This window comes from Bos taurus, chromosome 22 (assembly GCF_002263795.3).
Source record: "Bos taurus isolate L1 Dominette 01449 registration number 42190680 breed Hereford chromosome 22, ARS-UCD2.0, whole genome shotgun sequence".
Lineage (NCBI taxonomy): Eukaryota > Metazoa > Chordata > Mammalia > Artiodactyla > Bovidae > Bos > Bos taurus.
The window spans coordinates 12,633,599-12,660,846 of NC_037349.1; the positions used below are offsets into that span (position 1 = coordinate 12,633,599).

Here is a 27,248-nt window from a genome sequence, read left to right on the forward strand (position 1 = left end):
CCCCTGTATTGTTATTCTGTTTAAGCTGCCATCACAAAATGCCAGGTGGCTTAAATGACAGGACCTTATTTTCTCACAGTTCTGGGGCTAGAAGTCCAAGAGCAAGATGCTGACAAATTGGATTTCTGGTGTGAGCCTTTAGGGCTGCCTTCACACTTGGTTGTCGTCTTACAAGGACACCAGTCCGATTGGATCAGGGCCCCATCTGGTGATCTCCTTTAACCTACGTTGCCTCATTATTGGACTGTCTCCAAGTTGAGTGATGCTGGGGGTGTCTGGGTCAGTTTGGGCTCCTGTAAACAGAATGCCATAGACTGGGTGGCTGACAACAACAAAATTTATTTATCACACTTCTAGAGTCTGCGAAATGCAAGATCAAGGTACCCAAGCAGTCAGGTTCTAGTGAGAGCCCTCTTCCAGGTTGGTAACTGCCAAATTTTCACTGTATCCTCACACACTCTAGAGCAGAGAGAGGAAGCAAGCTCTCCTGTTCTTCTCATAAGGGCTTTCTTCCCATGAGGGTGGAGCCCTCAGGCGTGTGTGCGTGATAAGTTGCTTCAGGTGTGTCTGACTCTTTGCAACCCCATGGACTGTAGCTCACCAGGCTCCTCTGTCCAAAGGATTCTCCAGGCAAGAATACTGGAGTGGGTTGCCATGCCCTCCTCCAGAGGATCTTCCCAACCCAGGGATTGAACCTGTGTCTCTTACATCTACCTGTATTAGCTGGCGGGTTCTTTATACTGGCCCCACCTGGGAAGCCCTGCACCCTCCTGACCTCACTTAATTCGATCACTTTCCAAAGGCTTTATCTCCTGATACCATCACAATGGGGGTAAGGTTTCAACACACAAAGTTTGGAAGGACACATTTAGTCCATAACAGGGCTTTAGGGCTTCAACATATGAACTTGGTGGGGAGCGGTGGGGCACAATTCAGTCCGTATTTTTAAATAAAAAATATCACTAAGAAATGAATGTCTCTTAGGTGCCTCTGTGGCTGGCTTCCTCCTGCCTTGATGGATTACACACCTGAGCCCAATTTGACAACAGCAACTGACTTCTACTATCCTGACATCTACTCGAGCCCCTGCGATGGGGAGGGGAGAGAGAGCAAGCTGCTTCTTGCTGTCTTCTACTGCATCCTGTTTGTATTTGGTCTTCTGGGCAACAGCCTGGTCATCCTAGTCCTTGTCGCCTGCAAGAAACTGAGGAGTGTCACAGATGTATACCTCTTGAACCTGGCCCTGTCTGACCTGCTTTTTGTCTTCTCCTTCCCCTTTCAGACCCACTATCAACTGGACCAGTGGGTATTCGGGACCGTAATGTGCAAGGTGGTCTCTGGCTTTTATTACATCGGCTTCTTCAGCAGCATGTTCTTTATAACCCTCATGAGTATGGACCGGTACCTGGCGGTTGTCCATGCCGTATATGCCTTGAAAGTGAGGACAATCAGCATGGGCACAGCCCTGAGTCTGGTGGTGTGGCTGACTGCCCTGGTGGCCACCAGCCCGTTACTAGTGTTTTACCAAGTGGCCTCCGAAAATGGCATCCTGCAGTGTTACTCCTATTACAATCAGCAGACGCTGAAGTGGAAGATCTTCATCCACTTTGAAGTGAACATCTTAGGCCTGCTGATCCCGTTCAGCATCCTGATGTTCTGCTATATCCGCATCCTGCACCAGCTGAAGAGCTGCCAGAACCACAACAAGACCAAGGCCATTAAGCTCGTGCTCATCGTGGTGGTTGCCTCCCTACTCTTCTGGGTCCCTTTCAACACGGTCCTCTTCCTCACTTCCCTGCATGACATGCACGTCCTGGATGGGTGTGTCATGAGCCAGCAGCTGACCTATGCCACGCACGTCACAGAGACCATTTCCTTCACCCACTGCTGCGTGAACCCTATTATCTATGCGTTCATGGGTGAGAAATTCAAGAAACACCTATCAGAACTATTTCGGAAGAGTTGCAGCCACACCTTAGTCTACATAGGGAGACAGGTCTCTAGGGAGGTCTTGGAAAAATCATCCTCGAATCAGCAGTCCAGTCGCTCCTCCACCGTAGACTACATTCTGTGAGTCCGTGCAGGGCAGAGCATCCCCCTGCCTCCATCATCCACCTTCTTGAAACAGAAACGATTCACACTGGAGTTGGAGGCTACATTGAAGGGAGATTCTTACAAAGCTGGCTACAGACACAAGACTTCTTTCATGATATTCAGTGAATTACTACTATTGCAAGTCAACCCTCTCAACTTTCAAAGACTTTGTCACTATTTTCTAAAAATCGTCCATATGTTTCACTGTGTTAGCTATAGGGATTTTCCTCCCCTAGGTTTTGGAGTATCTTTATCAAATACCAGCTTAAATTTTATCAAATGCTTTCTCCTTATCTATTGAGGTGATCATGTAGTTTTCCTCCATTATTCTGTTAATTTCGTGAACTATATTGATAGGTTTTCTTATTTTAAATCAACTCATGTTTTCCCTAGAAAAAATGACCTCATGTTTATGGTCATTTTAACAAAAAACAATTGGCTTCTCTTGGGATTTTTGTATCTGTGTTCATGAGAGATACTGACCCGCAACACTTGTGACGTGGGAAGTGCCTCAGATCTTGAACCATGCTGGCCTTGCTCAGGACATTGCAAGGGACACCTTGGATTTCCTGTCTGGACCCTGCTCCTCACTTGCAAGCTGGCCTGAGGTAGCATCTCTGCATGTCAAGGCAGACACGTGTAAGATAAGGTTGAAGATGGTGATGATGGTGTTTTCTGTCTTGCCTGCTCCATAGACCTACCCAATGTCCCACCTATAGCCTATAAATATCTTCATACACATAAAAGTTTGTTATTACTGTAATAAAAATACACGGCATATAACATTTTACTAGCTGTGCAGTTTTGGGCGAGGTACTTTAACTGTTCTGTGTGTCAGTGTCTTTGTATGTAAATGCAGATATTAATAGCAGTAATGCACACCTCTGATTTCTGTGACGGTTATGCAAGGTTATGAAGCTGTGTTCTAACGCCACCTACCGTTCACTCACTGGGAGTAACAGGAGTCCCCTAAAGCAGGGTGGAAAGAATGGGAGCTCATTGCTGCAGGTATCTGGTATATGTGTGTGCGGTATGTTAAGAATGTGTCAAGGAAAGGCTGAAAAACTGTTCCAGATTAAAGGAGGCTAAAGACATGACAATTAACTGAAATATATGATCTTAAATTGGATTCTGGCTTGGTGGAGGGGGAATGCTCTGAAAGACAGTTTGGGGACGATTGGTGAACTTTTAATTTGGGCTGTTTATGAGATAACATTGGAGAAGGCAATGGCAACCCACTCCAGTACTCTTGCCTGGAGAATCCCAGGGACGGGGGAGCCTGGTGGGCTGCCATCTATGGGGTTGCATAGAGTCGGACACGACTGAGCTACTTCACTTTCCCTTTTCACTTTCATGCATTGGAGAAGGAAATGGAAACCCACTCCAGTGTTCTTGCCTGGAGAATCCCAGGGACGGGGGAGCCTGGTGGGCTGCCGTCTATGGGGTCGCAGAGGGGACACGACTGAAGTGACTTAGCAGCATGAGATAACATTAAGTATTAAAATTGATAAAACAGAGAAACAGGTAGAACAGCAGTTGGGGGTAGAAAGTGCAACAATTAGCGTTACTTGTTAACTACCTACTTAGGACATAAACCCCATGAGGTCATCGACTTCATCTGTTTTATTCACTCCTGTGCCCCCAGAGTCTGGAACAGTTCCCGGCACATAGTATGCGCCTAATTAACATTTGTCAGATGAATGGCCTCTGAAACAAGACACAGTTAAGAACCAGGGTGAGGTATCAAAGCCATCTGTCCTTACATACAGAGACTGAGGTTATCCACTCTGGCTCCTGGTCATTGTTTGTCCACTGGGGAACCTGGCCTGCAAAACATTCTGATTGACTCAGTTGTTCCAGGCACGCAGCCAGAAATACACCTGGCAACTGCCAAGATCAAATACATGTGTAACTTACTAACCCACAATTGCCTAACGTCCTTTCTAGTTCCACTCCCCACTGCTTGGCCTGATGCAGGGGAGGGACGTGGGATGGCCTGGCCCTCAGAGGACCCACACAGGCTCCGATTGGCTGAGTCTGAGCCTCAGGGCTGTGCTCAACTACCAGGAGGAAGGCTTGCCTTTGGCAGAAGGTTCAGCTGGCGCATCTCGGTTGGACATCATGCTGCAGAGAGGTCTCAGGTGGCTGGTGAGGCTCCGACAGGCAGCACGCCTTCTCCCAGCCCTGGCTGGCCAGCCCCGGATGCTCTGGTCAGCCTGGGCGCCAGCCCCACTCATCACCGTGAGTACCCACATTGCATCCAGATGCGGGCTGCTGTGAGTGTGGTCAGAGTCTCAGATCGAGGGAGCTACAAGGGACCTTAGGCTCCTTTGACAGATGAGAACTCGGAGCCAGGACTCCTGATTCCTAGAAGATGCTTATGCCACTCGGCCGTTTCATCCTGTATGGAGGGGTGCACCCTCAGACTGGGAACTTAACGACAATATCTGGAGGCCCCTCCAGCCTTACTGACCCTGCTGAACCTTTCCCATATGGTTAAGTGGGGTTGCCGAGCCCCAGCGTGAGCAAGTGAGCAGAATCAGGGAAAGAGAATCTGATTAGTGGTGACTCAAGGGAAAGCAGTGGTTACTGTTTAACATAACATTTTTCTGGGCAAAAAAGAGGCGAAACTAAAAGAAAATTGTGGGTAAGAGTTAAGATGATTGAGTAGGAGGACAAGGAGTTCATGCCTGCTCATAAGTAGGAACACCTACTGGGCGCTGGTGGGGGTCCCTGGACACCTAAGGAGATGAGAGGAATCCCCAGACGACAGGGTAGAACGTGGAAAGGAAGGAGGAAAGCAAGAACAGCGGAGGCGGGATGCCCCTCATGGGGGCTGGGGTAGGGGAGAGGTTCCCGTGCTTGGATGGGGCCTACTAATGGCGAGGGGATCAGCAGAACAGAAAGGGACCTTCGGGGGACTGGAGGATCATAAGAAAACGTGACCAGCATCTTCCCTGCCCACTTTGGCGCCAGCAAGTCTGCTGTGGCCACAGGTCTGAACCCCCACCCCTCAGGGTCCCCTCTGGCCTCCTGGGTCTTGGGCTTGATTCCCCTCCCCCCACCCCCGACTCCCCAAGGTCACTTCTGGCTGCGCGGGTCCCGGGCCTGAGTCCTCCACCACCCCAAGTTTTCTTTCAGCTGTGCCGGCCCTGTAGGAGCAGACACAGTCAGCTACCTTTTGAACTTCCCAGGTCTCAAGAAGTCACCTCCATTCCGATTCAAAGGATTATTCCCTCCCGAACTCCGGCTGGAGCCCCATCATGGTGAGGCTGTACAATGAACTCATGGAGAAGACTGTGGATGGGACGTGGACGCGACTTCCCGGTTACTGTCGCTCTTGGCAGTTCCTTAAAGAGGGGGACCTAGCTAGGATCGCTAAAGTTGTCCCTGGTACGTTCACACCCCTGTATTAGGAGCGCTTCACCTGGGCTGGAGGAGGGCTCTGGAGAGTGCAGGATTGTTGGCAAAACTTTGCTTCTGTGTGTGCATTTTCCTCGGGGAGCTCCGCGCTCCAGCCCAGTTCCTACACCTCCCATGTGGCCTGCATTAGCCTGAGAGTCAGGTATGAGGAGGCTGGACATGGTGATCCTAGATTCATACACTATCAGGCTAGAAAAGGAACGTGGAGGCTGTCTAGTTCAACCCATCATTTTACAAGTGAGAAAACTGAGGTCTGGAGAGGCAACAAAGCCTCTTTTGGTAGAGACTGGACTAGAGTCAGGGATTCCTGGCTCTCGGATTAGTGCTCTCTCCACCCCTGTCTGCAGTCACCCGGGGCGTCTCCTTACACCTGCCAGCCCCACATCTCCTGTAGACCAGACAGGTGCAATGTCAGTGAGGAATTGGGAAGAGGCAGTGCCTGGGATTAAGGGCCAGTGCCTTCACTCTGGTACACCGTTTTGGCAGCTCAGTGATGCTACAGGGGGCAGGATCTTACTGATATCTGGGGCCAGGAGCCAGAATCTGCTGGGGACAGAACTCGCGCTCCCTCTAGTGGTCAGCTGAGCTGAGCTCTTGAACCTGTCAGTGAAGGACACTGGATGGAAAACAGAAGATGAAGAGATTCGTTCAAGAGACAGGAGGAACCAGCCGGAAGTCTTATACTTATAGTCTATACTTATATACTGGAGAAGGCAATGGCACCCCACTCCAGTACTCTTGCCTGGAAAATCCCATGGACCGAGGAGCCTGGTAGGCTGCAGTCCATGGGGTTGTGAAGAGTCAGACTCGACTGAGCGACTTCACTTTCACTTTTCACTTTCATGCATTGGAGAAGGAAATGGCAACCCACTCTCAGTGTTCGTGGCTGGAGAATCCCAGGGACGGGGGAGCCTGGTGGGCTGCCATCTCTGGGGTCGCACAGAGTCGGACACAAGTGAAGCGACTTAGCAGCATACTTATATACTATGTTTATAGTATATAATTTTATATACCTAATCTGTCATTCAGAATTCTGCTTTGAGGGGAATTTCCTGGTGGCCCAGTGACTGGGACTCTGCCTTTTCACTGTCGAAGGCATGGGTTCAATCCTTGGTCGGGGAACTAAGATCTCATAAGCCATGCTGCCAAAAAAAAAAAAAAAGAAAAGAAATTCTGCTTTGAGATTCTTTGCAAAAAAGGTGTTTGATAAGTATTGGATGTGCTGTGTTAGTTGTTCAGTCGTATCCAACTCTTTGCAAACCCACGATCTGTATAGCCTGCCAGGCTTCTCTGTCCAAGGAATTCTCCAGGGAAGAATACTGGAGTGGATTGCCATTCCCTTCTCCAGAGGATCTTCCTGACCCACGGATCGAACCCTGGTCTCCTGCATCACAGACAGATTCTTTATCCTTTGAGCTTCAGGGAAGTCCTTAAGTATTGGATATTGGAGGCTTAACCTCTAATTAGGGCCTCTAAATTATCCCCCTTTCCCTCGGAAGTCATACAGTATAAACAAATCTCACCGAAAGTTCAGGCCTGTGGCAGTGAGAGGAGACACATACACGTGTTCTACAAAAAGGACTGTCGCCTGCTAACTCCTAGATCTGCCACAATCGATGCGTTCGGATTAGCGTTTGTTATTCAGCTGATGGGAACAGTGGTGTCCTGAATTCACAGGCAGTTGGCTCCTCACTGCCCCTCACACCGCTGACCTCATCCTCCCCTTGGAAGCTGCTCTTCTCCGTCAGAAGTTTATGGGACCATGCCCGGGGTGGCATGCCCATGGGAAGCTGAGGCGGGTGCGTTTCCTGGGACCTCCTCTGGTCCGGTGCTTTCTGCCCCAGAGACCACACCGCCCTGAGGATCAGACTTAAGCCTGAGGTCTTTCTTATCAAATCCATTCTTCCCTCCAGTCCAAACGGTAGAAGACGCCCGCCTCTTTCTCCGGATCACAGAGATGGAGAGACTCGGCTTTGAGTATGTCATCTTTCACAATGACTCTGAGAAGAAGTGCGTCTGCTTGTTCCAGCCTGGGCCCCTCCTGGAGGGGCTGCCTGGGTGAGGCACGCAGGCTTGTCCCAGCCAGCGGCTCAAATGGGCTTTATCTTGGTCCAAGAGCAGGTGGTGGGTGAGAGCCCAGCTGGGGGTCCCTGGTTGCCTTCAGCAGGTTCTTGGTTGGTGGGTGGTAGTTTAGTCACTAAGTCGTGTCCAACTCTTGCAACCCCGTAGACAGTGGTCTGCCAGGCTCCTCCATCCATGGGATTTTCCAGGCAAGAATACTGGAGTGGGTTGTCATTTCCTTCTCCAGGACATCTTCCTGACCCAAGGATCGAACCTGGGTCTCCCGCATTGGCAGGTGGATTCTTCACCAACTGAGCAACCCCTAGATTCTTGGTTACCTCAGCCTTATTCTACTGGCTCCCTGGGCAGTGAGGCTCTGCCAGTCCCTCAATGATCCACCCAAGGTGTGGCCTCTCCCTGTTAAGAACTTCTTTAACCTGATAAATGGCAGTGGAGTAAGCAATGGAAGTTAGAAATGAGAAGGGGGAAGACTATTCTTGTTTGGTGCTAGTATATGTCAGACCCTTTACATGAAGCTTTGGCTGTATTAATTTCATACTCACAAAAATTCCTAGGAGATATTCCTCTCTTACAGATAAAGGTGCAGATGGCCCAAGTGGTTCTGTGACTGAGGTCACATGGCTAGAACCGTGAGATTTAGAGTGAGGGCTCTCTGCCTGTGAAGCCCATGCTTTTTTCATGGTACCATTCTAGTCCCCCAACATTAACCCAGAAGGGAATACAAGGTTCATCAGAATTTGTGGTTGGGGCTTCTCCTGCTTTTAGTTCATTCTCTTCTAAGCTGGTGTGACTCACTTCAGACAGCAGCGTTTGCTTCCCCTGCATGTGCTCTGCGCTTACATCTCTGCTCTAAATGGATCGATCGAAGGATCTGGTCCTGGATTGCAGGGAACCCTTCAGCACATTGCCTCACTGGAAATTGGCCATGCGGGGTGGAATCATGGGAGACTCTTTCCTTCCCTTTCTCCCCTTGTCTGGCCCTGCAGGATTATCCATGGTGGCGCGCTGGGGACCATGATAGACACCACACTGTTCATGACGGCCTACTGCAGTGCTAATGCGGTCTTCACTGGGACCATGACCATCACCTTCAAGAGGTCTGTCTCCTTTCCTGGGTTCCAGCTAGGAGTAAGCTGACACGGGGTTATTCCAGGTGTTACGATGGAAGATAAGAGCTCGTGTAGCAATCCTGAGTACAAAGAGGAGTTTCTACTTTTGTTTTTCTCACGGACCAACCTAAACTTGTTAGATGTTCCCTTTTCATCCAAGTTCAAGGTGATGAGCTTGAATATGGGTTATGTGTTCCAACATAAAAATACACTACAGAGGACAATGATAAACTACTTTTGGCCACCTCTGATTTAAAGAAAGCCAACCTGTGTGCCTGTAAATATTTAACTCAGTCCACAAATAATTATTGGGCTGCTACTGAAATGATAATTTCTGACACGTGATTAATTTGTTGTTAAACTCGCACACATTATTTTGTACAATCTTTACTATAATCCTGGGAGGTTGGTACCATTGTCTCCAGCTTGACGAATGAAGAAGCTGAAGCAAAGACGGCTAGCAGGTGACAGACACAAAGGCCCTGACATCTTGGCTCTTTGAGTAGACGCCCGGGACCCCGACTCTGGTAGCCTCCAACCCCTGTAGGGTCATCCCCCACCTTTCTCAGAGACCAGGCTACCAGCCACTCGCCCCCACTGCCCTCTCCTAGCCCGATCACCCTCGGCTCAGTGGTGAGGCTGGAGGCAAACATCACCGGCATGGAAGGGAGAAAGGTGTTTCTCTCCTGCGAAGCCCAAAGCAGCGACAGGACCATCCTCTTTGCTGAAGCTTCTGGTAAGGCCGTGAGAATTCTTTCTTCCTGCTGTTGGTGCCCATCCTTGTGACAGGCACAGAGGGTGGCTGCCCCCACTGCTGGGGGCAGCACCTGCCCTGGGAGACTCTTACAGGTGTGTGTTTGGGGTCGGACGGGATGCTCACATGGAGAGGAGCCTCTATAAGTTATAGGACAGAGGCCATTATAACACTCCCACTCACCTCCCTGGGAGACTACCAGTCAGAAAGGGGTTTATGAGGATGGAGGGGAGGGGGCTGTGGCAGCAGAGTGTGCATGCTATCTCCCCTCCTGGCTTCCAGAAGGCAAAAGCAGGCTCATTGCTTTGACAACAGAGGCAATTTAGATATTTCCAGAAGCAGCTCTAGCTCCAGGCAGACAGGAAAGGTCTCCCTGAACTAGTTTTTCCCAAAAGCCAAACCTGAGAGCCACTTCTCTCTGTGTTCTTCACCATTCCAGCCATCTTCTTCCAAATGAAGTGATACGGTGCAAGGCACCGTAGGCTCATCCCCTCCTGGCCCAGAGGGCAGGAAACCAAAGCTTCCTTTGGAGCAGAGTCTGTCTCTCCACCCATCTCCAGCTGCCAGTGTTTACTCCAGCCCTTTCCTCCTTGGATGGTGAAAACTCCTCCAGCTGTCAGAGCTTGTTATGAATAAACTTTGAAAAGGGAGATCATGTATCCAAATGGACATACGTGCATTTCTTTCTGCATAGAGATGTCTATGGTCAGTGGGATTGGAAAGCATCGTGTGACATTAACACCCAACTCAGAAAACAGAAAAAGGGCCAGACTGGGTTTGAGGGACCCAACGTGTAACTGCAGAAGGGAGTAAGGTCACAGAAGCAATGTCACGTTCCACTGGCTACAGACAAGTCAAGGGAGCCTTGCCCAATGTTAATTAATGATCTTGTTTTGAATTGAAGTCACACACAATGTTTTCGCCAGGTATTTTTCCTTTTCTTTTTTTCTGTTTGCTTTTTCCTTTCATTTTTTAATTCACTCCTCTAAATTCTACCATGAAGTACTGCCCTAAAACCTTCATTCATCTGCTGATGGGTAATACTCCTTTTACATGATCATATATATCTCTGCACCCTCTCAGAGGTGGGGGGAGGATTGAGGAGGTGGGGGGACTTTGGGCTCCAGAGTTGTGAGTGTAGCAGGAACAGATACACAGGAGGAAAACCCAGGCCAGCACCAACCATCCTTGAAAACCAGCCCATTTTATCTGAGCCCAGAGCCAAGCCAGTACCTGCTGAGGGTGGGGCAGTGGGCAGCAGGCTTTCATTCTGGGTCCCACCTCTATCCCATTCTCAGAGTGGCCACGAATAGCCTCTAAAACACTCGAATCGATTATTTCTCATAAGTAGGAATTCTTGCCCTGTGAGGACAGAAAAGTAGGTCTTCCTTTAAAGACAAGTTTCAGCCTAGTTCAGCATCTTGCCTTGCAAGAGATGGCAAAGTATACAGCAGTAACCTGGCAGGTTTGCCTATGTATTTTTTATATTTACTCTTTGCTTAATCCCCTCTGATGATAAAAAGCCCACACTTTCTTGCCTGTTCCTTGTGCCTCAGAAGTACAGGAATTTAAGCCTTAAAAAAACAGCCTCTTGCTCCCTGAATCATCAGTTTCTTTTCTGACCTAGATTTCCTGAGTGAAGAATGGATGGTGGGAAGTAGTGAAGGCTGCCACTATGGAAAGTCTGGACTTCATTCTGCAGATAATCAGGACTCTTGAAGATGTATGCCTGCCTTTGCCAAAAAGTGTCAGGATTCTAGCAGTGATAGTTTTCCACCAATCAGCCAGATAGGAATAATGGGAAGTTGAGAGACCAAAATGAAGGTTATTGATAGGGTCCAGATAAGAGGTAAGAACCATAATCTTAACCATCTAGACCAGTGGTGTCCAATAGAAAAGAAGTTCAAGCCCCAAGTGTAATTAAAAAATTTCTTTTATTGAAGTATAGTTGATCTACAATGTTGTGTTAATTTCTGCTGTACAGCAAAGTGACTCAGTTATACACACACACACACACACACACACACACACACATATATATTCTTTTCCATTATGGCTTATCACAGGATAACAAGTGTATTCTTAAGTATTCTACTAGCCATATTAAAAAAGCAAAAGAGGTAAAATTAATTTTAATAATTATTTTACCTAATACGTCCAAAAAAATCATTTCAACGGGTAAAAATGAAAAAATTGTTTATGAAATTATTTTATCTTATTGCCATGTCAGAAATACGGTGTGTGGATGACTTACAGCACATTTCTGACATCAAGATTTCAGCATTTTTTAAAGGGAAATGTGGAAACGCTAGAACAATAAAGTCATGTTTACAGAAAAATATTCCACACTGCTTCAGTTTTTAATACAAATGAATTACAATTAAGTCAAGTTTAAAATTCTGGGCTTCAGTCACACTAGCCACTTCTCGAGTGCTCAGTAGCCCCCGTTGGCTCCTGGCTACTGCACTGGGCAGAGTTAAGTCTGGACTGTAACCATGCACAGACGTGGCACCCGAAAGCATCCAGCACTGCAGACGTCCCTTGAAGCTCCGGGCGCAGGGAAGCCGCCGATCCTGCAGCCCCGGACGTCTCCACCAGGTGGCACTAAGGAGCACATCCTCGCCAGCCCGCGAAGCGCATCCAACCCCGGAAGCTAAATTCCGGCATTCTAGGTAGTTCTTCCGGCTTTCTTCACCCCTGGTGCACCCTACCATTCTCAAGTCCTGAAGCCCGTGACTGGGCAGGATGGGCCGGGGAGCAGAGCCGAAGAGTCTACGGCGCAAGTGAAAAGCGCCGCTCTGAGGTGGGGGTGGAAACGCAGGTCCCGACCGGCGTACACTGCAGAGTAGGCTCTGCCGTAGAAAGCGTCTCCCGGCTACCGCCGTCGCGTCGTCTTCCTCCAGGATCGCCAGGGCCGGGCCTGCACTCCTACCAACGGCACCCGGGGCCCAGTGTATTCACAGGCCTCCCCTCCAATGATTCAGAAGTCACGCCCGGCGCTGCTGCAGCATCAAGATGTCGGAGACCGGGTGGAAACGCTTATGGTAAACGGCAGGGAAGGGAAGGCAGGGATTCCGGCGTCGCAGGCTCGGGGAGGGGAATTCGGAAGGTTGCCGAGGGTCAGCGGCCCTTGGGGGGCCGCTTTTTGCACCCGGGGTGCGCTCATAACGGGTTGGGGACTTGGCGGCAGAGATGGGAGTTTGACTAAGGGATTAAAAGGAGGGTAGGGAGGAAGGAGAGGAGTGGCAGCGCAACTCTTGGACAGGCAAGCAAAGGCCTCATTTCTGTGCTAGTATCTGGGTAGAGGTAGGCGGGATTCGGAGAAGGCAATGGCACCCCACTCCAGTACTCTTGCCTGGAAAATCCCATGGATGGAGGAGCCTGGAAGGCTGCAGTCCATGGGGTCGCTGAGGGTCGGACACGACTAAGCGACTTCACTTTGACTTTTCACTTTCATACATTGGAGAAGGAAATGGCAACCCACTACAGTGTTCTTGCCTGGAGAATCCCAGGGACGGGGGAGCCTGGTGGGCTGCCGTCTCTGGGGTCGCACAGAGTCGGACACAACTGAAGTGACTTAGCAGCAGCAGCAGCGGGCGGGATTGCTGCGGCCTTGGGGGCCGTATGGGGAATGTCCTCCTGCGGCTGGGAACGACGTGCGAGAGCTATGGGAAGTTGCTTTGAGTTGTTTTCCTAGATTGAAAGATGAGAGGGCATCTGGGTAGATATTTGGACCGTTGCAAAGCCCGGCAATGAAGCTAAGCCTGAAATGCGATCCTTGCTCAAGCAAGGTAGATTAGGACCACACGGGACCGGCGGGCTGGGCCAGAGGGACTCGCTGGGAAACTGGTGTGGTTTGCATCGTCCCCCGCGTCTGGATTGGCTGCCGTGGCCGTCCGCGGACCTGCCATTGGTGGAGGCGGGGCTGGAAAGGCGGGCGGAGGAGGACTGTCTGGCCAAGTCGCTATTAGACGTGGATGGAGGCGGGAATGCGGCTTCCTTTAGTTCGCGAGGGCCTGTGGCAAGCCGCTTTCTCCGGAGATAAAGGTTACGGTCCACCTGCCGCAGGCGCTGGGCGGGGTTGTGGGCACTTTTTCTTTTTTTAGTGTTTTGTTTTTGTTTTTAATCTTTAAAAAAGGCGGAGTCGGCCGTTTTAAGTTTACATGTTTAATCACGTGCTTACCGATTTTTTTCTGGGTCCTCCAGCTCTGACCTGGACATCTGATTAATTTTTTAGGATTTAATTTTGTCAAGGGAAATTGTTGTTTGTGGAACTTGTTTGCCAACTATTCAAGTGCTGTTTATTGCCTTTATGTATCTTTGTATTATTATTCGGTTGTTATCAGTATTTACTTTGAATAAATTTGGGCTACTTAGAAGAAAGTCAAGTGAGCCTTAAAGAATGTGCCATCCACTATTGATAATATCTTTCGAAAAGAAAAGTGTAAATTCTGTTTTTTAAAAACAATTTTGTTGCCTGTTTTTTTTTTTTTTTAACTCGAGGTTAATCAATACTGCTGGTATATATTTAGCATCTGCTCTGTGGAGCCTGGTGGGCTGCCATCTATGGGGTCACACAGAGTCGGACACAACTGAAGTGACTTAGCAGCATCAGCAGTTATGGTACTAGACCTGGAAAGTTACAGTTAAAAAGGTTATGGGCTCTATGTATGGATGTATTCAACAAATATTTATTGAGTCAGTATAATGTCTAAGCAACGTACTATATGTTGAGTGTGCTCATTCGTGTCCAACTCTTTGCTACCCCATGGACTGTAGCCTGCCAGGCTCCTGTGTCCATGGAATTCTCCAGGCAGGAATACTGAAGTGGGTTGCCATTTCTTCCTCCACGGGTTCTTGTGACCCAGGGATCTAACCGGAGTCTCCTGTATTTCCTGCATTGGCAGGCAGATTATTTACCACTGAGCCACCTGGGAAGCCCAGGGGGGAGGGGTAGTTCCCGACAATACCTGTGAGAACACTGGGGAAGCAGCTCCAAAGAGAACTGCTTAGAAGTGGTAACTGCAGGTCAGTCCTACAGCCTTACTGGAGCAAAGGGCTGGAGGGTGCCTGGGGCGATCCCGCTGCCCAGGGATGGGGCCCGCAGGGCCCATTAAGCTTTATCGTGTGGGATTGTGGTCAAAGGAGAGCCACGTGCAGATTTCCTGTTAGATGATGTGATTCCTTCATTGTTGACTATTGAGCCCCTCATGCGGACCAGGCTCTGCAATCAGTCCTGAGGGGGACCGCTGTGGGTTTGAACACCTAGCTCAAAAGAGCACTGTGAGATTTTGAGGTGGTGCATATGGATGCCTCACCCCAGGCTGCTCAGTGGGCTTGGCACTGCTGAGGCTGGAGACTCACAGGGAGGTTACTTGGATCAGCGAGGGGCAGGCTGTGGGAGGAAAGAGGGGTCAGCGGCAGGAGTTGGTCGTGAAATGGTAGGTAGACCAAGGCGTCTTCCTCGTCTCCTGAATGTCCTGCTGGAACATCTCAGTGTGGACTGAAGGAGAGGCAGGCATGTGAAGAACTGTGGACTGAGTTTCCACTTGGGGATGTAGAGTTTGAGATGTCTGCAGGCCATCTGAGGGGAGATACGGGAGTGCGAGCTGAACTGGGCTGGAGACGTGGGCGTTGCCGGCATGTGCGTGTGAAGCGAGGTGTGGTGTGGGGATAAGGGTGCCCCGAGAGTTGGCAGCTACAGGGAGATAAGAGGAGCAGCGACATCTGTGCCCTGGGAAAAGGAGGCTCAGAAGGGGACCCAGAAGAGGAGAGAGAAGCCAGAGAGGGGTGGCCATCAGCAGGTGTTCCAAATGCACCGGAGAGGCCAGGTAAGAGAAGGGCATGAGAAAGGGGCCCTGGGCTGCTCGGGTCCTCGGTGAGGCAGCTTCAGCGAAGGGCCTTTAGCCGGATGGCAAACTGGGGGGACGTGAGGGGTGACTGGTGAAGAGAGGGTGGAGATGACGTGGCCTCAGGCTGGAAAGATGGGGGCTTTCAAGCTTGTTCCAGGCAAAGGAGTCAGCGGAAGTGAGGCTCAGTGTGCAGGCAGGAGGCCCTCGCTGCGAGCCCAAAGTCTCGGATGAGCCTGAGAAACAAAGCTCATGGGAGTGCAGGTTAGCAGGAGGAGCAGGACTCTGTACACACAGCTGATGGAGCGCAATGTGACTTGGCTGTGCTTACGGTCTGACCTTTGCTTAGAAAGCTATTTGAATGTGGCTGTAAGCGCCAGTATTTATTATCTGAACTTAGACCTTTAAGGAATTCCAGTTATTAGTTGATAATTGCTGGTTTGGTGGAACGTGGAATTACCTCTTTTCTCTGTGAAACAAATAACACAGATTACAAACGTTTTGGTTCTAGGTAGGTAGTTATGTAATGTAGGTAACAAGCAACTTCATCTTAATAGCATTTTAGGATGACAGTATGCCATGTATTACAAAATAATAGTGCAAATGCCATTTAATGAGGAGAGAGAAGGTCTTTGGGTGGAGTTTGCCCAGTGTCTCCTATGGAAAAGAAGACTTTTCTCTCCTGCTTGGATTTTTAAAAGTGTGTTTGCACAACCATTTGAGTGTGTCTGGATTCCAGGGTATGCTGTGGGGCCCTGGAGTATGCTTGGGGAAAGTGCAGTTAGCCTACCAAGCAGTCCTGCCCTTCTGAATGCTGCCTGTAGATTAGCCAGCGTGCGTGACTCTCCCAGAACTGTGAAATTCCAGATGTTCAAGCTGGATTTAGAAAAGGCAGAGGAACCAGAGATCAAATTGCCAACATCCGTTGATTCATCAGAAAAGCAAGGGAGTTCCAGAAAAACATCTGCTTTATTGACTGTTCCAAAGCCTTTGACTGTGTGGATCACAACAAACTGTGGAAAATTCTGAAAGAGATGGGAATACCATTAGACTACCTTACCTGCCTCCTGAGAAGTCTGTATGCAGGTCAAAAGACGATAGTTAGAATCGGACATGGAACAGACTGGTTCCGAATTGGGAAAGGAGTATGTCAAGGCTGTATATTGTCACCCTGCTTATTCAACTTATATGTGTTAAATATAATTAAATAGAGCTCATTTACAAAGTAACCTCAAAAATATTACCCAGAGGCAAAGACATACCAAGACATATTTAGACAGATACAGTGCAAGATCTAGCTTCATTTTCAAAGTTTAGTCATGAATTAGATATTACAATATAAAATTTACTAGTTTATTAAAAAACAGTTGAAATAAAAATTTTAAAGGCTTTTCCCCCTTTTCCCTCAGTTTCAGGAGTTAGAGGTGGTCTAGATAAGTGTTCCTGAGAGCCCTGGTCTCAAGGCACAGGGAAAGAATATCAAGTTCTAACAAAACGGTGGCAGGTCTAAACCAAATGGTGGCCAGACAAAGCAAAATGGCCATAAAAAATCACAACACAGAACACACAGTTAAAACATACACATGTAAACCTGGCAGTCCTCATCAGACACGCCCTTAAATACAAGAATACAGTCTCTCAGAAAACCTCCTATAGAGGCACAGAACTTCAGATCCAAGTACTAAGAGAGTAAAGGAAAATATCTCAGGTCTTCAAAGATTTCAAAGGGAGGAAAAGGAGCCAGGTTGAAAGAACGGGGAGGAGGCGGGAGAAGGGGGCAAAAGGGGTGGCTTTACAGACATCTCCTGCCACCTGCAGATACCCAGGCATTATGGGACTTTACCCTGGGCCTCCAGAGAAGGGAGGACTGGAACTCGGCCCTACCAGAAATAATTCGAGTTTTCTGCCAAGAGGAGGTGATCTGTCTCCAATCCTCAGCTTAGGCTGAGGCCCTTCGACCAGATTCCTGTGTCCAGGACTGGGGGACTAGAAAAACAGGGAAGGATAGGAAGGGTTAAGGAGAGGAAAGAGAGAGGGAAAGAGTAAAGTCTCTTGTTCCTTACCGGTTGGGGCACTTTGGCCAGTTGTCAGCATCAGGAGGAGACTGGGGACAGAAGGGTTCCAGTTGCGGCCACTAGGTCTGGTCCATTGGCAGGCAAGCTGGCCCCTGAGTACCCCCAGTGGTCAGGATGTCAGTCTCAGTGAAGAAGAGTCCCCACCAGAGTCGCCATTTGTTGCAGGAAAGGGGACCCCTTCCAGGGCCCGAAATTGGGCTCTTGTCTAGCACTTGGAAATGAATTGTCGGAGGAGACACATGTGCTGACAAAGCAAGAGATTTTATTGGGAAAGGGCACCCGGGTGGAGAGCAGTAGGCTAAGGGAACCCAGGAGAACTGCTCTGCCGCATGGCTCGCAGTCTCGGGTTTTATGGTGGTGGGATTAGTTTCCAGGTGGTCTTTGGCCAATCACTCTGATTCAGAGTCTTTCCTGGTGGTGCACGCATCGCCTAGCCAAGGTGGATGCTAGTGAGAGGGATTCTGGGAAGTGGACGGACACGTGGTGTCTCCTTTCAACCTTTCCCGAACTCTTCCGGTTGGTGGTGGCTTATTAGTTTCATATTCCTTATCAGGATCTCCTGTCATAAAACAACTCATGCAAATGGTTACTAAAGGGCCTGGCCAGGGTGGGCGGTTTCAGTCAGTGTGCTTCCCCTAACATATGCAGAGTACATCATATGAAATGCCAGGCTGGATGAAGCACAAGCTGGAATCAAGATTGCTGGGAGAAATATCAGTAACCTCAGAAATGCAGAAGACACCACCCTTATGGCAGAAAGTGAAGAAAAACAAAAGAGCCTCTTGATGAAAGTGAAAGAGGAGAGTGAAAAAGCTGGCTTAAAATTCAGCATTCAAAAAAGTGAAGATCATGGCATCCGGTCTCATCACTTCATAGCAAATAGATGGGGAAACAATGGAAACAGTGACACTTGCTCCTTGGAAGAAAAGCTATGACCAACCTAGACAGTATATTAAAAAACAGAGACATTACTTCGCCAACAAAGATTTGTCTAGTCAAAGCTATAGTTTTTCCAGTGGTCATGTATGGATATGAGAGTTGGACTATAAAGAAAGCTGAGCGAAGAATCGACGCTTTTGAACTGTGCTGTTGGAGAAGACTCTTCAGAGTCCCTTAGACTGTAAGGAGATCCAACCAGTCCATCCTAAAGGAAATCAGTCCTGAATATTCCTTGGAAGGACTGATGGTGAAAGTGAAGCTCCAATACTTTGACCACCTGATGTGAAGAACTGACTCATGCTGGGAAAGATTGAAGGCAGGAGGAGAAGGGGACGGCAGAGGATGACATGGTTGGATGGTATCACCGACTCAATGGAAGTGAATTTGAGCACGCTCTGAGAGTTGGTGATGGACAAGGAAGCCTGGCATGCTGCAGTCCATGAATCCGCAAAGAGTTGGACATGACTGAGCAACTGAACTGAACTGTGACTGTCCCAGTATATAGGACCGCCAGCAAACCCAGGAGTGGCTGCCGGCCTGTGGTGCACCTGCAGTCTGCTTCGGTCCCAGTGAGATGAATGGGTGTACGACAGGGGGAAAGTTTTAGATTAAGGAAATGCATGACTTTTACAGGAAGTGGCACATACATGTCACAGTGCATCAGCTCACTTACGGTTTCGCTTCCTTTGTCTTACTCCTGTAAACAATCTACCAGTTCCACAACCCAGGGAACCTGAAACCAGCAGTCCAGGGTTAAAACACACTGCTCATTTTGCTTTTGTCACGAGAAGAAGTTGGCCAGTAACTTATGTTGAGGACAAATTAGGGAGTTGTGGTCAGTGGCATAATTCACAGATGGAAATAACCATGTTGCTCAGTAGGAGAGAAGTTATCCATAATTTTTTATACTTTATTATTAAATTTTGGTTGTGCAGGTCTTTGTTGCTGCGCTGGGGACTCTTCTGTAGTTGCAGCAAGCGGAGGCCATCTCCAGTTGTGGTGCAAAGGCTTCTCACTGCCATGGGTTCTCTCTAGGGCGCTTGGGCTTCAGCAGTTGCAGCACATGGGCTCAGTAGTTGGTTCCTGGGCTCTAGAGCACAGGCTCAATAGTTGTGGCGCATGGGCTTACTTGCTCCTAGGGATCTGGGATCTTCCAGGGTCAGGGATTGAATGCATGTCTCCTGCATTGGCAGGCAGATTCTTTACCACTGAGCCACCAGGGAAGCCCTATCCATAATTTTCAATTATCAGTGGTTACTAAAGTTGTTATCAGTAAGACAAGAGAGCTACTTCTTGGAGTGTACAATGTTCTCAACAACATTCTAACACTGTTCATCCCTGACTACATTTTGCCCTTCTCTGAAGTCAGAAGCTGGGCACCGCCAGGTGAGTTTCTAAGAAATCCTTAGAAGAACTGACTGGTCCAGGTGTGGTGAATGGTGGGACACAGCTGACGACACCGTGTTCTCTTGCCCTGCAGTTGCAGCCAGTCATCAAAGCTTTCTTGTGTGGCTCCATCAGTGGGACCTGCTCTACCCTCCTCTTCCAACCCCTGGATCTCCTCAAAACCCGCCTGCAGACCCTTCAGCCCTCGGCCCATGGGTAAGGCCTGCTGCCCACCCCCCCACCCCCATTTCACTGAGGAGCTGGTTTCAGCGGGAGCATCTGTGTTCAGTCAGCTTCCATTCTGTGGGATGATCAAAGAGAAACACAGATCAGGCCCAGCTCTCCTGTGTTTTGTGTATACTGTTTTATTTGACGTTTCTCTTAATTAAACGGGGTCCTTCGCTCAGCTGCCCCCTGGCATCTGCCTTGGTGACATTTGCATTCTACTGTGCTGGTCTGTAATGTCATGACTGTGCTGCCTGGCGCAAGCAGGGGCTGGTTTTCTGGAAATAAGGGAAGTATTGAGTGCCTCTTGTGAGCCCCCTTATTGGGCTCAGCACTGTGGGAAGTGTGTGAAATGTAGGGAAAATGAGTAGTTATCCCATTGCTTGCAGCCTGAATGAACAAAGAATCACGGACCTGCCACACTGAATGCGTAGGAACTTAGAGTAACTCCCAGATGCCTAGCAGAGACCGTGAAGTGTTGTAGAAAGAGGCCATACAGAGAAGTCTTTGAGCGGGGAGTCCTTTCACAAGGACGTAGTCTCAGTGATCTTTCCTTCCTTCCCTCTACCTTGTCTGCCTTCAGGTCCAGACGTGTTGGCATGTTGGCTCTGCTCCTGAATGTGGTTCGCACGGAGAGTCCGTTGGGCCTCTGGAAAGGGATGTCTCCCGTAAGCTGCCTTTTGGGTCTTGCACCACTTACTTTACTCACCAGCCATTTCTCATCCACCTCACACATCCTCGCTTTTAAGAGTACATGAGGGTTGGAGGCTGTGAGCAGGCCTCTGTTGTCTCCCTGCCCGTCACTCTCCCTGGCTTCCGCTTGAGGGCCCTGGGGGCCGTTGCCTGTGTGTGCCCTGGGCACGGCTTCTTAGCAGCATCAAGTCCTAGAGCAGAGGCAGCCGGCGCCCACGGTGAGCAGGTCCTCCCCCCACTCCCCGCCCCTTCCTCCCGTGCCTCCTACCTGCATTTCCCTACCTAGAAGACTTTCTGGCCTTCAGAAGTCATTTTGCTGGAAAAGCCGGGGAATTCATGCTCACCCCAACCTCAAAGCAGCTCTTAACCAGTGAAAGACAAGACCTGAGGTTTAGAAGCCCCCTTCCCTCCTCAGGCGGCAGGGTAACTGAGACACGTCCATGCTGATTCCCAGAGTTCCCCGGAGGGATTCCATTGCCCACGGTGAACACTGATGAGACGACATGCCCTTTATTGGCCACCTTCTGTCCCGTCTCATGTGTCCATTCTCCCATTGGTGTTCCCTCCACACCTTAAGTCAACTTCTCTCATGCCAATTCTGGGTCTCCTTTGGGGAGCTCCACCCGTGGTGGTCTTTGATCCCTGTCCTTCCTCCGACTCTTCCTGCAGTCCATCGTGAGGTGTGTCCCAGGCGTTGGCATCTACTTTGGCACCCTCTACTCTCTGAAGCAGTACTTCCTGCGGGGCCATCCCCCCACCGCCCTGGAGTCCATCATACTGGGGGCGGGCTCCCGCTCCGTTGCAGGGGTCTGCATGTCACCCATCACTGTGATCAAGACACGGTACGAGGTGAGTTGGACAGCCTCAGAGCCTGGGAGAGGGCAAACAGGGGCACTGGACTCTTGCATCAAGTGGCCACTGATGCCACCTCCTGAGTTATAACCCAACACAGAGGTCAGTGTGGAGGGAGAACCCATCTGTGTAGTCAGGCCAAGCACGTGGGAACCAGAGCCCCCAGGGCCCCGGCTGTGCAGCCTGAAAATGGCTTGGTTCAGTGCGCAGCCCCAGGGCCACCGAGGCAGCCACGGGTTCTGTGCTTCCTTCACAGAGTGGGCGGTATGGCTACGAGAGCGTCTACGCCGCCTTGAGGAGCATCTGTCACAGCGAGGGGTTCCGGGGCCTCTTCAGTGGCCTGACAGCAACACTGCTTCGTGACGCTCCCTTTTCCGGAATCTACCTGATGTTTTATAGCCAGACCAAAAACGTTGTGCTTCACCGTACAGGTAAGGGAAGGCGTGGTGGGAAGAGAGATCTCTCAAGGGATCACATCCTCTGCTTTCTCTGAGATAGACTATTTGTTGTTCTTAGCAGCTCTGGATTCTTAGCCTAGTTTTAAAAACTGAGGCATATCTGCACTGTGTCAGGCGTGGGGCCCTGTGCTGGGATGCAGTTACAGTCCCTGCCCTTTTGAGTTTATAGCTTCTTAAGGAAGAGTACTGATAGTATGTAATTCCTGAGTCGGGGGTGGGGGTGGAGTAAATCACGTTCTGCATAGGCCATGCAACAATACTTCCCACATTGGCCTGATCTTCAGATTTCTGGGTCCTATCCAAGGAATCTTAAATCAGAAGCTTTGGGGTAAGAACTGGGAAACTGTATTTTTCAAGAAGCACTTATGATTCTTAACAGACAAATTTGGGAAACCTAGTGGGTTCAGAGCTAGAAGAAAAATTTTATTTTCATTTACCTGGTATGCTCTCAGTTAACGATGAGAGCCCTCTGGATGGAGAGAAGGCTGCCAAACCTCCCGCATTCTAGCAGGCCCACCCTACTAGTAAGCTCGTGTTGCAAGACTTGGGCAAAGTAAACAGTCAGTAAATGTCCACCCAGGCAGAGTCACACACTGATAGGAACACAGTGTTCGGTCAGGTGTCTGTGGATAATCTGAGCAGGAATTGCAACCGAGGTCATTTAATTGGGAAGGCTAGAATGCCGCCCTCATGACAATGTTGTCAGTAGGGGTGCTTTAGGAGACTTGCTGCTTCGCCCCAAGTACCAGGAGTTGTGACATTGCGGGTCACAGCCTTACTTTGCAGTAGAAGGTTAAGGCAATAAGGGAGCTTGGATATATGTTTTTAACTTCTTCATTCATCCTAAAAAAAATGTTTTTAATTTGGTATTTAGAAATCATTCTATACTTAACAAAAAAGCCACAAGAATAGTACATGCAACTCCATAGCCCTGTATTATTCTCTCTCTCTATGTAATTATTTTCTCCAAACCATTTAGGAGGAAGTTGCAGGCATGATGCAACTCTTTACTCTTAAATACATCAGTGTGCATTTCCTGAGAATAAAAGCATTCTTAATAACCATCTTATATTTAGGGAATTTTACACAGACTTCTTGTGTCTGTCGTCCAATCTATAGTCTTAATTTCTCCAGTTTTTCCAATAATGTATTTTGTGGCCATTTTTATTTATTGTTTTCAAGTGTATAAGCCAATTATATAACCTCAGCCTGGGTTTATCTGATGATTCTTTGCAACTAGACACATTTATACGCTACCTTTTCCGCAAAAGAAGCATATAACAGGTTGTGTCTTCATTGTGTGATGTCAGGAAGCTCATGTCAGCTTTTGACCCGTGGTGGGTGATGTTAACTCTTTATCGCTTGGATAAAAAGAACGTCTCCAGTGAAAACTCAGTTGTTTGTTCTTTTGTCATTTCTAAGTATCTTTGCGGGACGATACTTTGAATCTATGTAAAACGTCCTGTTATTTCACCCATGTATTTTAGCGTCAGTCAATGACTTTTGCCAGAATTAATTACTATGCTGATGATTGTAAAAAGGTAAACTTTTAGTTCCATTTTTTCTGTTTACATTGATTAGTGTAGACTTTGAATTCCTAGCTTTGTTTGAATATCCACACCCTTCTGGCTTTCAGGAAGAATTAGTGGCAACTTGGCACTGATATTTATCTGGTAGATATGAGATTTATTTATAACCAAAGGTTGCCTTTGTCCTCTTTCAGACCAGCTGGATGCAGTCCTTGTTCCTGTTGTGAATTTCAGCTGTGGGATATTTGCTGGGATTCTGGCCTCGCTGGTAACTCAACCTGCAGATGTGATCAAAACTCACATGCAGCTCTTCCCAATGAAATTTCGGTGGATTGGCCAGTCAGTTACGCTCATTTTCAAAGTAAGGCTTTAGGGAATTCCCAGTGGTCTAGTGGTTAGGACTCCGCACTTTTACTGCAGGGGACATGGGTTTGATCCCTGGTCAGTGAACTAAGGTCTCCCATGCCTTGTGGCACAACCAAAAAAAAAAAAAAAATGAGGCTTTAGAATACATATTGGTTCATGTTGTTGTGGTTAAAGCTCTCTCTCTCTCTCTAAGGCAGTAGCTCTGTCCTTTACTGGTAGATCACCTGGGGAGCTTTTAAAACTCCCCATTCCCAGAGCATAACCTGAGCTCATCATATTAGAGTCTCTGGAAGACATGAAACCCTGGCATCACTCCAGTACTCTTGCCTGGAAAATCCCATGGATGGAGGAGCCTAGTAGGCTGCAGTCCATAGGGTCGCTAAGAGTCGGACACAACTGAGCGACTTCACTTTCACTTTTCACTTTCATGCATTGGAGAAGGAAATGGCAACCCACTCCAGTGTTCTTGCCTGGAGAATCCCAGGGACGGCGGAGCCTGGTGGGCTACCGTCTGTGGGGTCGCACAGAGTCAGACATGACTGAAGTGACTTAACAGTGATTCCAATGTGTTGCCAAGGTTGAGAATCACTGCTGAAAAACTGGTTGTGGGGGGTCTTTTTGTTTTTTGGGTTTTGTTTAGGGAGGGGGCCCAACATTTGGACAGCCTGTGATATTTGTTAAATGTGCATATTGTTGGGCTCTACCCCAGACCTCCTGAGTCAGGAGTTTTGGGAGGACTCATTAACCTAATCAAGGACCTGCTGCTGCTGCTAAGTTGCTTCAGTCATGTCCAACTCTGTGCGACCCCATAGACGGCAGCCCACCAGGCTCCTCCATCCCTCGGATTCTCTAGGCAAGAACACTGGAGTGGGTTGCCATTTCCTTTTCCGATGCATGCATGCATGCTAAGTCACTTCAGTCATGTCCGACTCTGTGCGACCCCATGGACAGAAGCCCACCAGGCTCCTCTGTCCACGGGATTATCTAGGCAAGAATACTGGAGTGGGTTGCCATTTCCTTCTCTGAATCAAGGACCTAGGAGGAAATGTAGTCAGAAAAAAACCGCAGGCACATTGTTTTGTTTCTAGGAGTTTGTGCTAATACAAATGTACAGATGTATTGAAGATAAAAAGTAAAGTAGATGTCAAGTACATTAAAATGCTATTTAAAAGCCACTGAGTTGGTCCTTTGGGAACATGTTCTATTAAAAGATATTCTCTTTCAAGGTAAATCTGTCACCTAGATCTTTAGATTTTTCTGTACTTCTCAGTTTTTCCTCATAGCAGAGGAAACATGTTAGCATCTGCCAGCACTTATCTGTCTTACCCTAGATAGAAGCAGATGTTTGTGAATCTGATCATATTTCTCACACTGCATAGGTTGCTTGCTTTCTTATTTCTGATACCCGAAGCTATAAAGTTTGAAAATAGAGTCTCCATATATCTTCCATGTGAAAATGGAAGGAATGATAACAGTAGGAAAGAACAATCCAGATGATACAGGTGTTTGTCTTTAATTCTTATTTAGGGCCACCAAGAACATCTAGCGAGTTTAAAAAAATAAAAAATAAAAAGGGTTCTCCCTCCAGGCAGACGGATTGCCAAGAAGGTACCTTTTCCTTCAGCCTAGAGTTGGGGCCCAGGGCTCGGCAGAGAGACTTTGGTGTGCATTTCAGCTGCTGCTCGGGGACTCCTGGCTCCTGTGTACTGTACAGGTTGCACACTATATAGAGTAAGCCTCCAGAAGATTTTCATCTGAGAAATAAAGTCCCCTGGATAGAGCTCACCTAAAACATATAAAGCTTAGCAACAAAGCCAAATTTTTTTTTTTAGTTCGTCCCTTTGGACCCAGTATTCATAGTTTTAATGATATTTATAAAAGTCTATAAAGTAAGGCTTAAAAAGGGAATAACGCAGAGGGACATCCTCTCTCTCATGGCAGGTGTGTAACTGTATTGCTGCTTTAATTCCAGCGTTTGGGCTTCCATTTTCCCTCCTAGGACTATGGGCTGCGTGGCTTCTTCCAAGGCAGTGTCCCCCGGGCCCTCCGCAGAACTCTGATGGCAGCCATGGCATGGACAGTCTACGAAGAGATGATGGCCAAGATGGGCCTGAAGTCCTGACCCAGCGGGGACCGGGCAAAGACGGGACCTGTTGTCCGGCTTGGTTTCTGCCAAGGGCCGCTTCATCTCACCATGCTGGAGTCAGATGAAGTCCTAGCAGGAGAGCCTGGCAGACACATCGCCTTCAGTTACTCAGTTCAAGAAGAGAATAGGTGGGCCCAACTCAAATAGGTGGGCCGGACTTAAGCCTTCTGAACCTCCCAGAAGAGGAGTCCCTGATAGAGCACGGTGGGGAGTCAGGAAAAGGGTCTGCATACCCTACAAGGCCATGTGAAAGGGCATTTCCAGAGAGAGTGCTGTCGGTGGTCCCGCTCAGCCATCCACCACACCATGCCACCTCCTTGGATCTGCTCTTGGGCAAGAAATCGCAACGCTAGAGATGCTGTGAGCTGTCCCTAGTGTCTGAGGAGTTCCAGCAGCGAGACTGGATCTGCCGAGCGAGGAGTCACACTCAACAGGCTGAAGTCTCCCTCTGAGGTGATGTTAGGATGAAGAAGAAGAGATGTCGTGACTTAACTGATTCCTTGTTAATTTCTAAGAGGCTCCAGGGAAGCAGGGAAGGGAAGTAGCTTCCTAGCCTCTAAGTGTCCACGTGTATTTTTTGGTCTCGGCCCCTGCACGGTTTCAGCTCCCAAGCTGATCTGGCATTTTTGTGCAGCTAAAGTTGGGATAAATAAAGTGAAGCACTTTATCATTGGAAAACCTCAAGTGCCATGAGTCCATCCTACAGTAACAGAATAAGGTGGCTGACACTTGATCTGTATAGGTCCTGAAGCTTAAAATTGTTTAAAATAGCTTTATTTTATATGTTATATGATCTGCCCATTCCAAATACACAATTCTATGATTTTTTAAAGTAACTTTACTGTCTGCTGCAGCCATCAGCACAAGTCAGTTTTAGAACACATTCACACCTCCAGTAAGAGCTCTTATTTGCAATGAACCCTCATTCCAAGCCCAGCGGCCACTGATCTGCTTTCTGTCCATAAATCTGCCTCTTCTGTGCACCTCCTATAAGGGGACTAATACAACGTAGTCTCATGTAGTCTTTCTTACATGGTCTCTTGTGTCTTGCTTCTTTCACTTAGCATAACATTTTGGAAGTTCATCTATGATGTGGCATCTTCAATACTTTATTCTTTTTTCATCAGTTGATGAATATGTGAATTGTGAACACTTTTTGGCACTTAGGAATAACACTACTATGAACATTCCTGTATGGATCATTTGTGTGGATATATATTTTCATTTCCCTCGTGTAAATGCCTCGGAGTGGTGTTACTGGTGGTATT

The 27,248-nt window shown here is 48.4% G+C and overlaps 3 protein-coding genes across 15 annotated transcripts in view; all 3 read left to right on the plus strand.

Moving 5' to 3' along the window:
• The window catches only part of CCR8 (C-C motif chemokine receptor 8), a 144,020-nt gene extending 141,143 nt beyond the window's left edge, over nt 1–2,877 (plus strand). For 9 of the 11 annotated variants that reach the window (XM_059879479.1, XM_059879474.1, XM_059879472.1 and 6 more), the window contains 2 exons: nt 358–420; nt 985–2,877. In XM_059879479.1, coding sequence (XP_059735462.1) covers nt 1,016–2,074 — 1,059 coding nt within the window. In that variant the 5' untranslated portion in view covers nt 358–420; nt 985–1,015 and the 3' untranslated portion in view covers nt 2,075–2,877. 11 annotated transcript variants of the gene reach the window in all.
• A 218-nt stretch (nt 2,878–3,095) lies between these two features.
• On the plus strand, nt 3,096–10,121 carry LOC615277 (acyl-coenzyme A thioesterase THEM4). Of its 2 annotated transcripts, none has more exons than XM_002696864.7 (6): nt 3,096–4,335; nt 5,289–5,487; nt 7,431–7,575; nt 8,586–8,696; nt 9,320–9,444; nt 9,902–10,121. In XM_002696864.7, the coding sequence occupies exons 1-6, from the start codon at nt 4,066–4,068 to the stop codon at nt 9,922–9,924; spliced, it is 873 nt and encodes a 290-aa protein (XP_002696910.2). In that variant the 5' UTR covers nt 3,096–4,065; the 3' UTR covers nt 9,925–10,121. The 2 variants fall into 2 exon arrangements, with proteins under 2 accessions (XP_002696910.2, XP_010815872.1); XM_010817570.4 differs by having other exon boundaries at nt 7,431–7,494.
• Nucleotides 10,122–12,174: 2,053 nt separating this feature from the next.
• Nucleotides 12,175–27,179, plus strand: SLC25A38 (solute carrier family 25 member 38). Of its 2 annotated transcripts, none has more exons than XM_010817447.4 (7): nt 12,175–12,506; nt 19,806–19,927; nt 20,520–20,604; nt 21,299–21,478; nt 21,738–21,912; nt 23,663–23,829; nt 25,807–27,179. In XM_010817447.4, the coding sequence occupies exons 1-7, from the start codon at nt 12,438–12,440 to the stop codon at nt 25,831–25,833; spliced, it is 825 nt and encodes a 274-aa protein (XP_010815749.1). In that variant the 5' UTR covers nt 12,175–12,437; the 3' UTR covers nt 25,834–27,179.
• Nucleotides 27,180–27,248: the final 69 nt, after the last annotated feature.

Excerpts from the sequence above, each read along its gene's own strand:
- SLC25A38 (XM_010817447.4), top strand. The coding sequence starts at position 12,438 with ATGATTCAGAAGTCACGCCCGGCGCTGCTGCAGCATCAAGATGTCGGA. Across the intron at positions 20,605-21,298 it reads TCTGGAAAGGGATGTCTCCC|TCCATCGTGAGGTGTGTCCC; the intron begins GTAAGCTGCCTT and ends CTCTTCCTGCAG. Across the intron at positions 21,479-21,737 it reads TGATCAAGACACGGTACGAG|AGTGGGCGGTATGGCTACGA; the intron begins GTGAGTTGGACA and ends CTTCCTTCACAG.
- LOC615277 (XM_002696864.7), top strand. The coding sequence starts at position 4,066 with ATGCAGGGGAGGGACGTGGGATGGCCTGGCCCTCAGAGGACCCACACA. Across the intron at positions 7,576-8,585 it reads CTCCTGGAGGGGCTGCCTGG|GATTATCCATGGTGGCGCGC; the intron begins GTGAGGCACGCA and ends CTGGCCCTGCAG. Across the intron at positions 8,697-9,319 it reads ATGACCATCACCTTCAAGAG|CCCGATCACCCTCGGCTCAG; the intron begins GTCTGTCTCCTT and ends GCCCTCTCCTAG.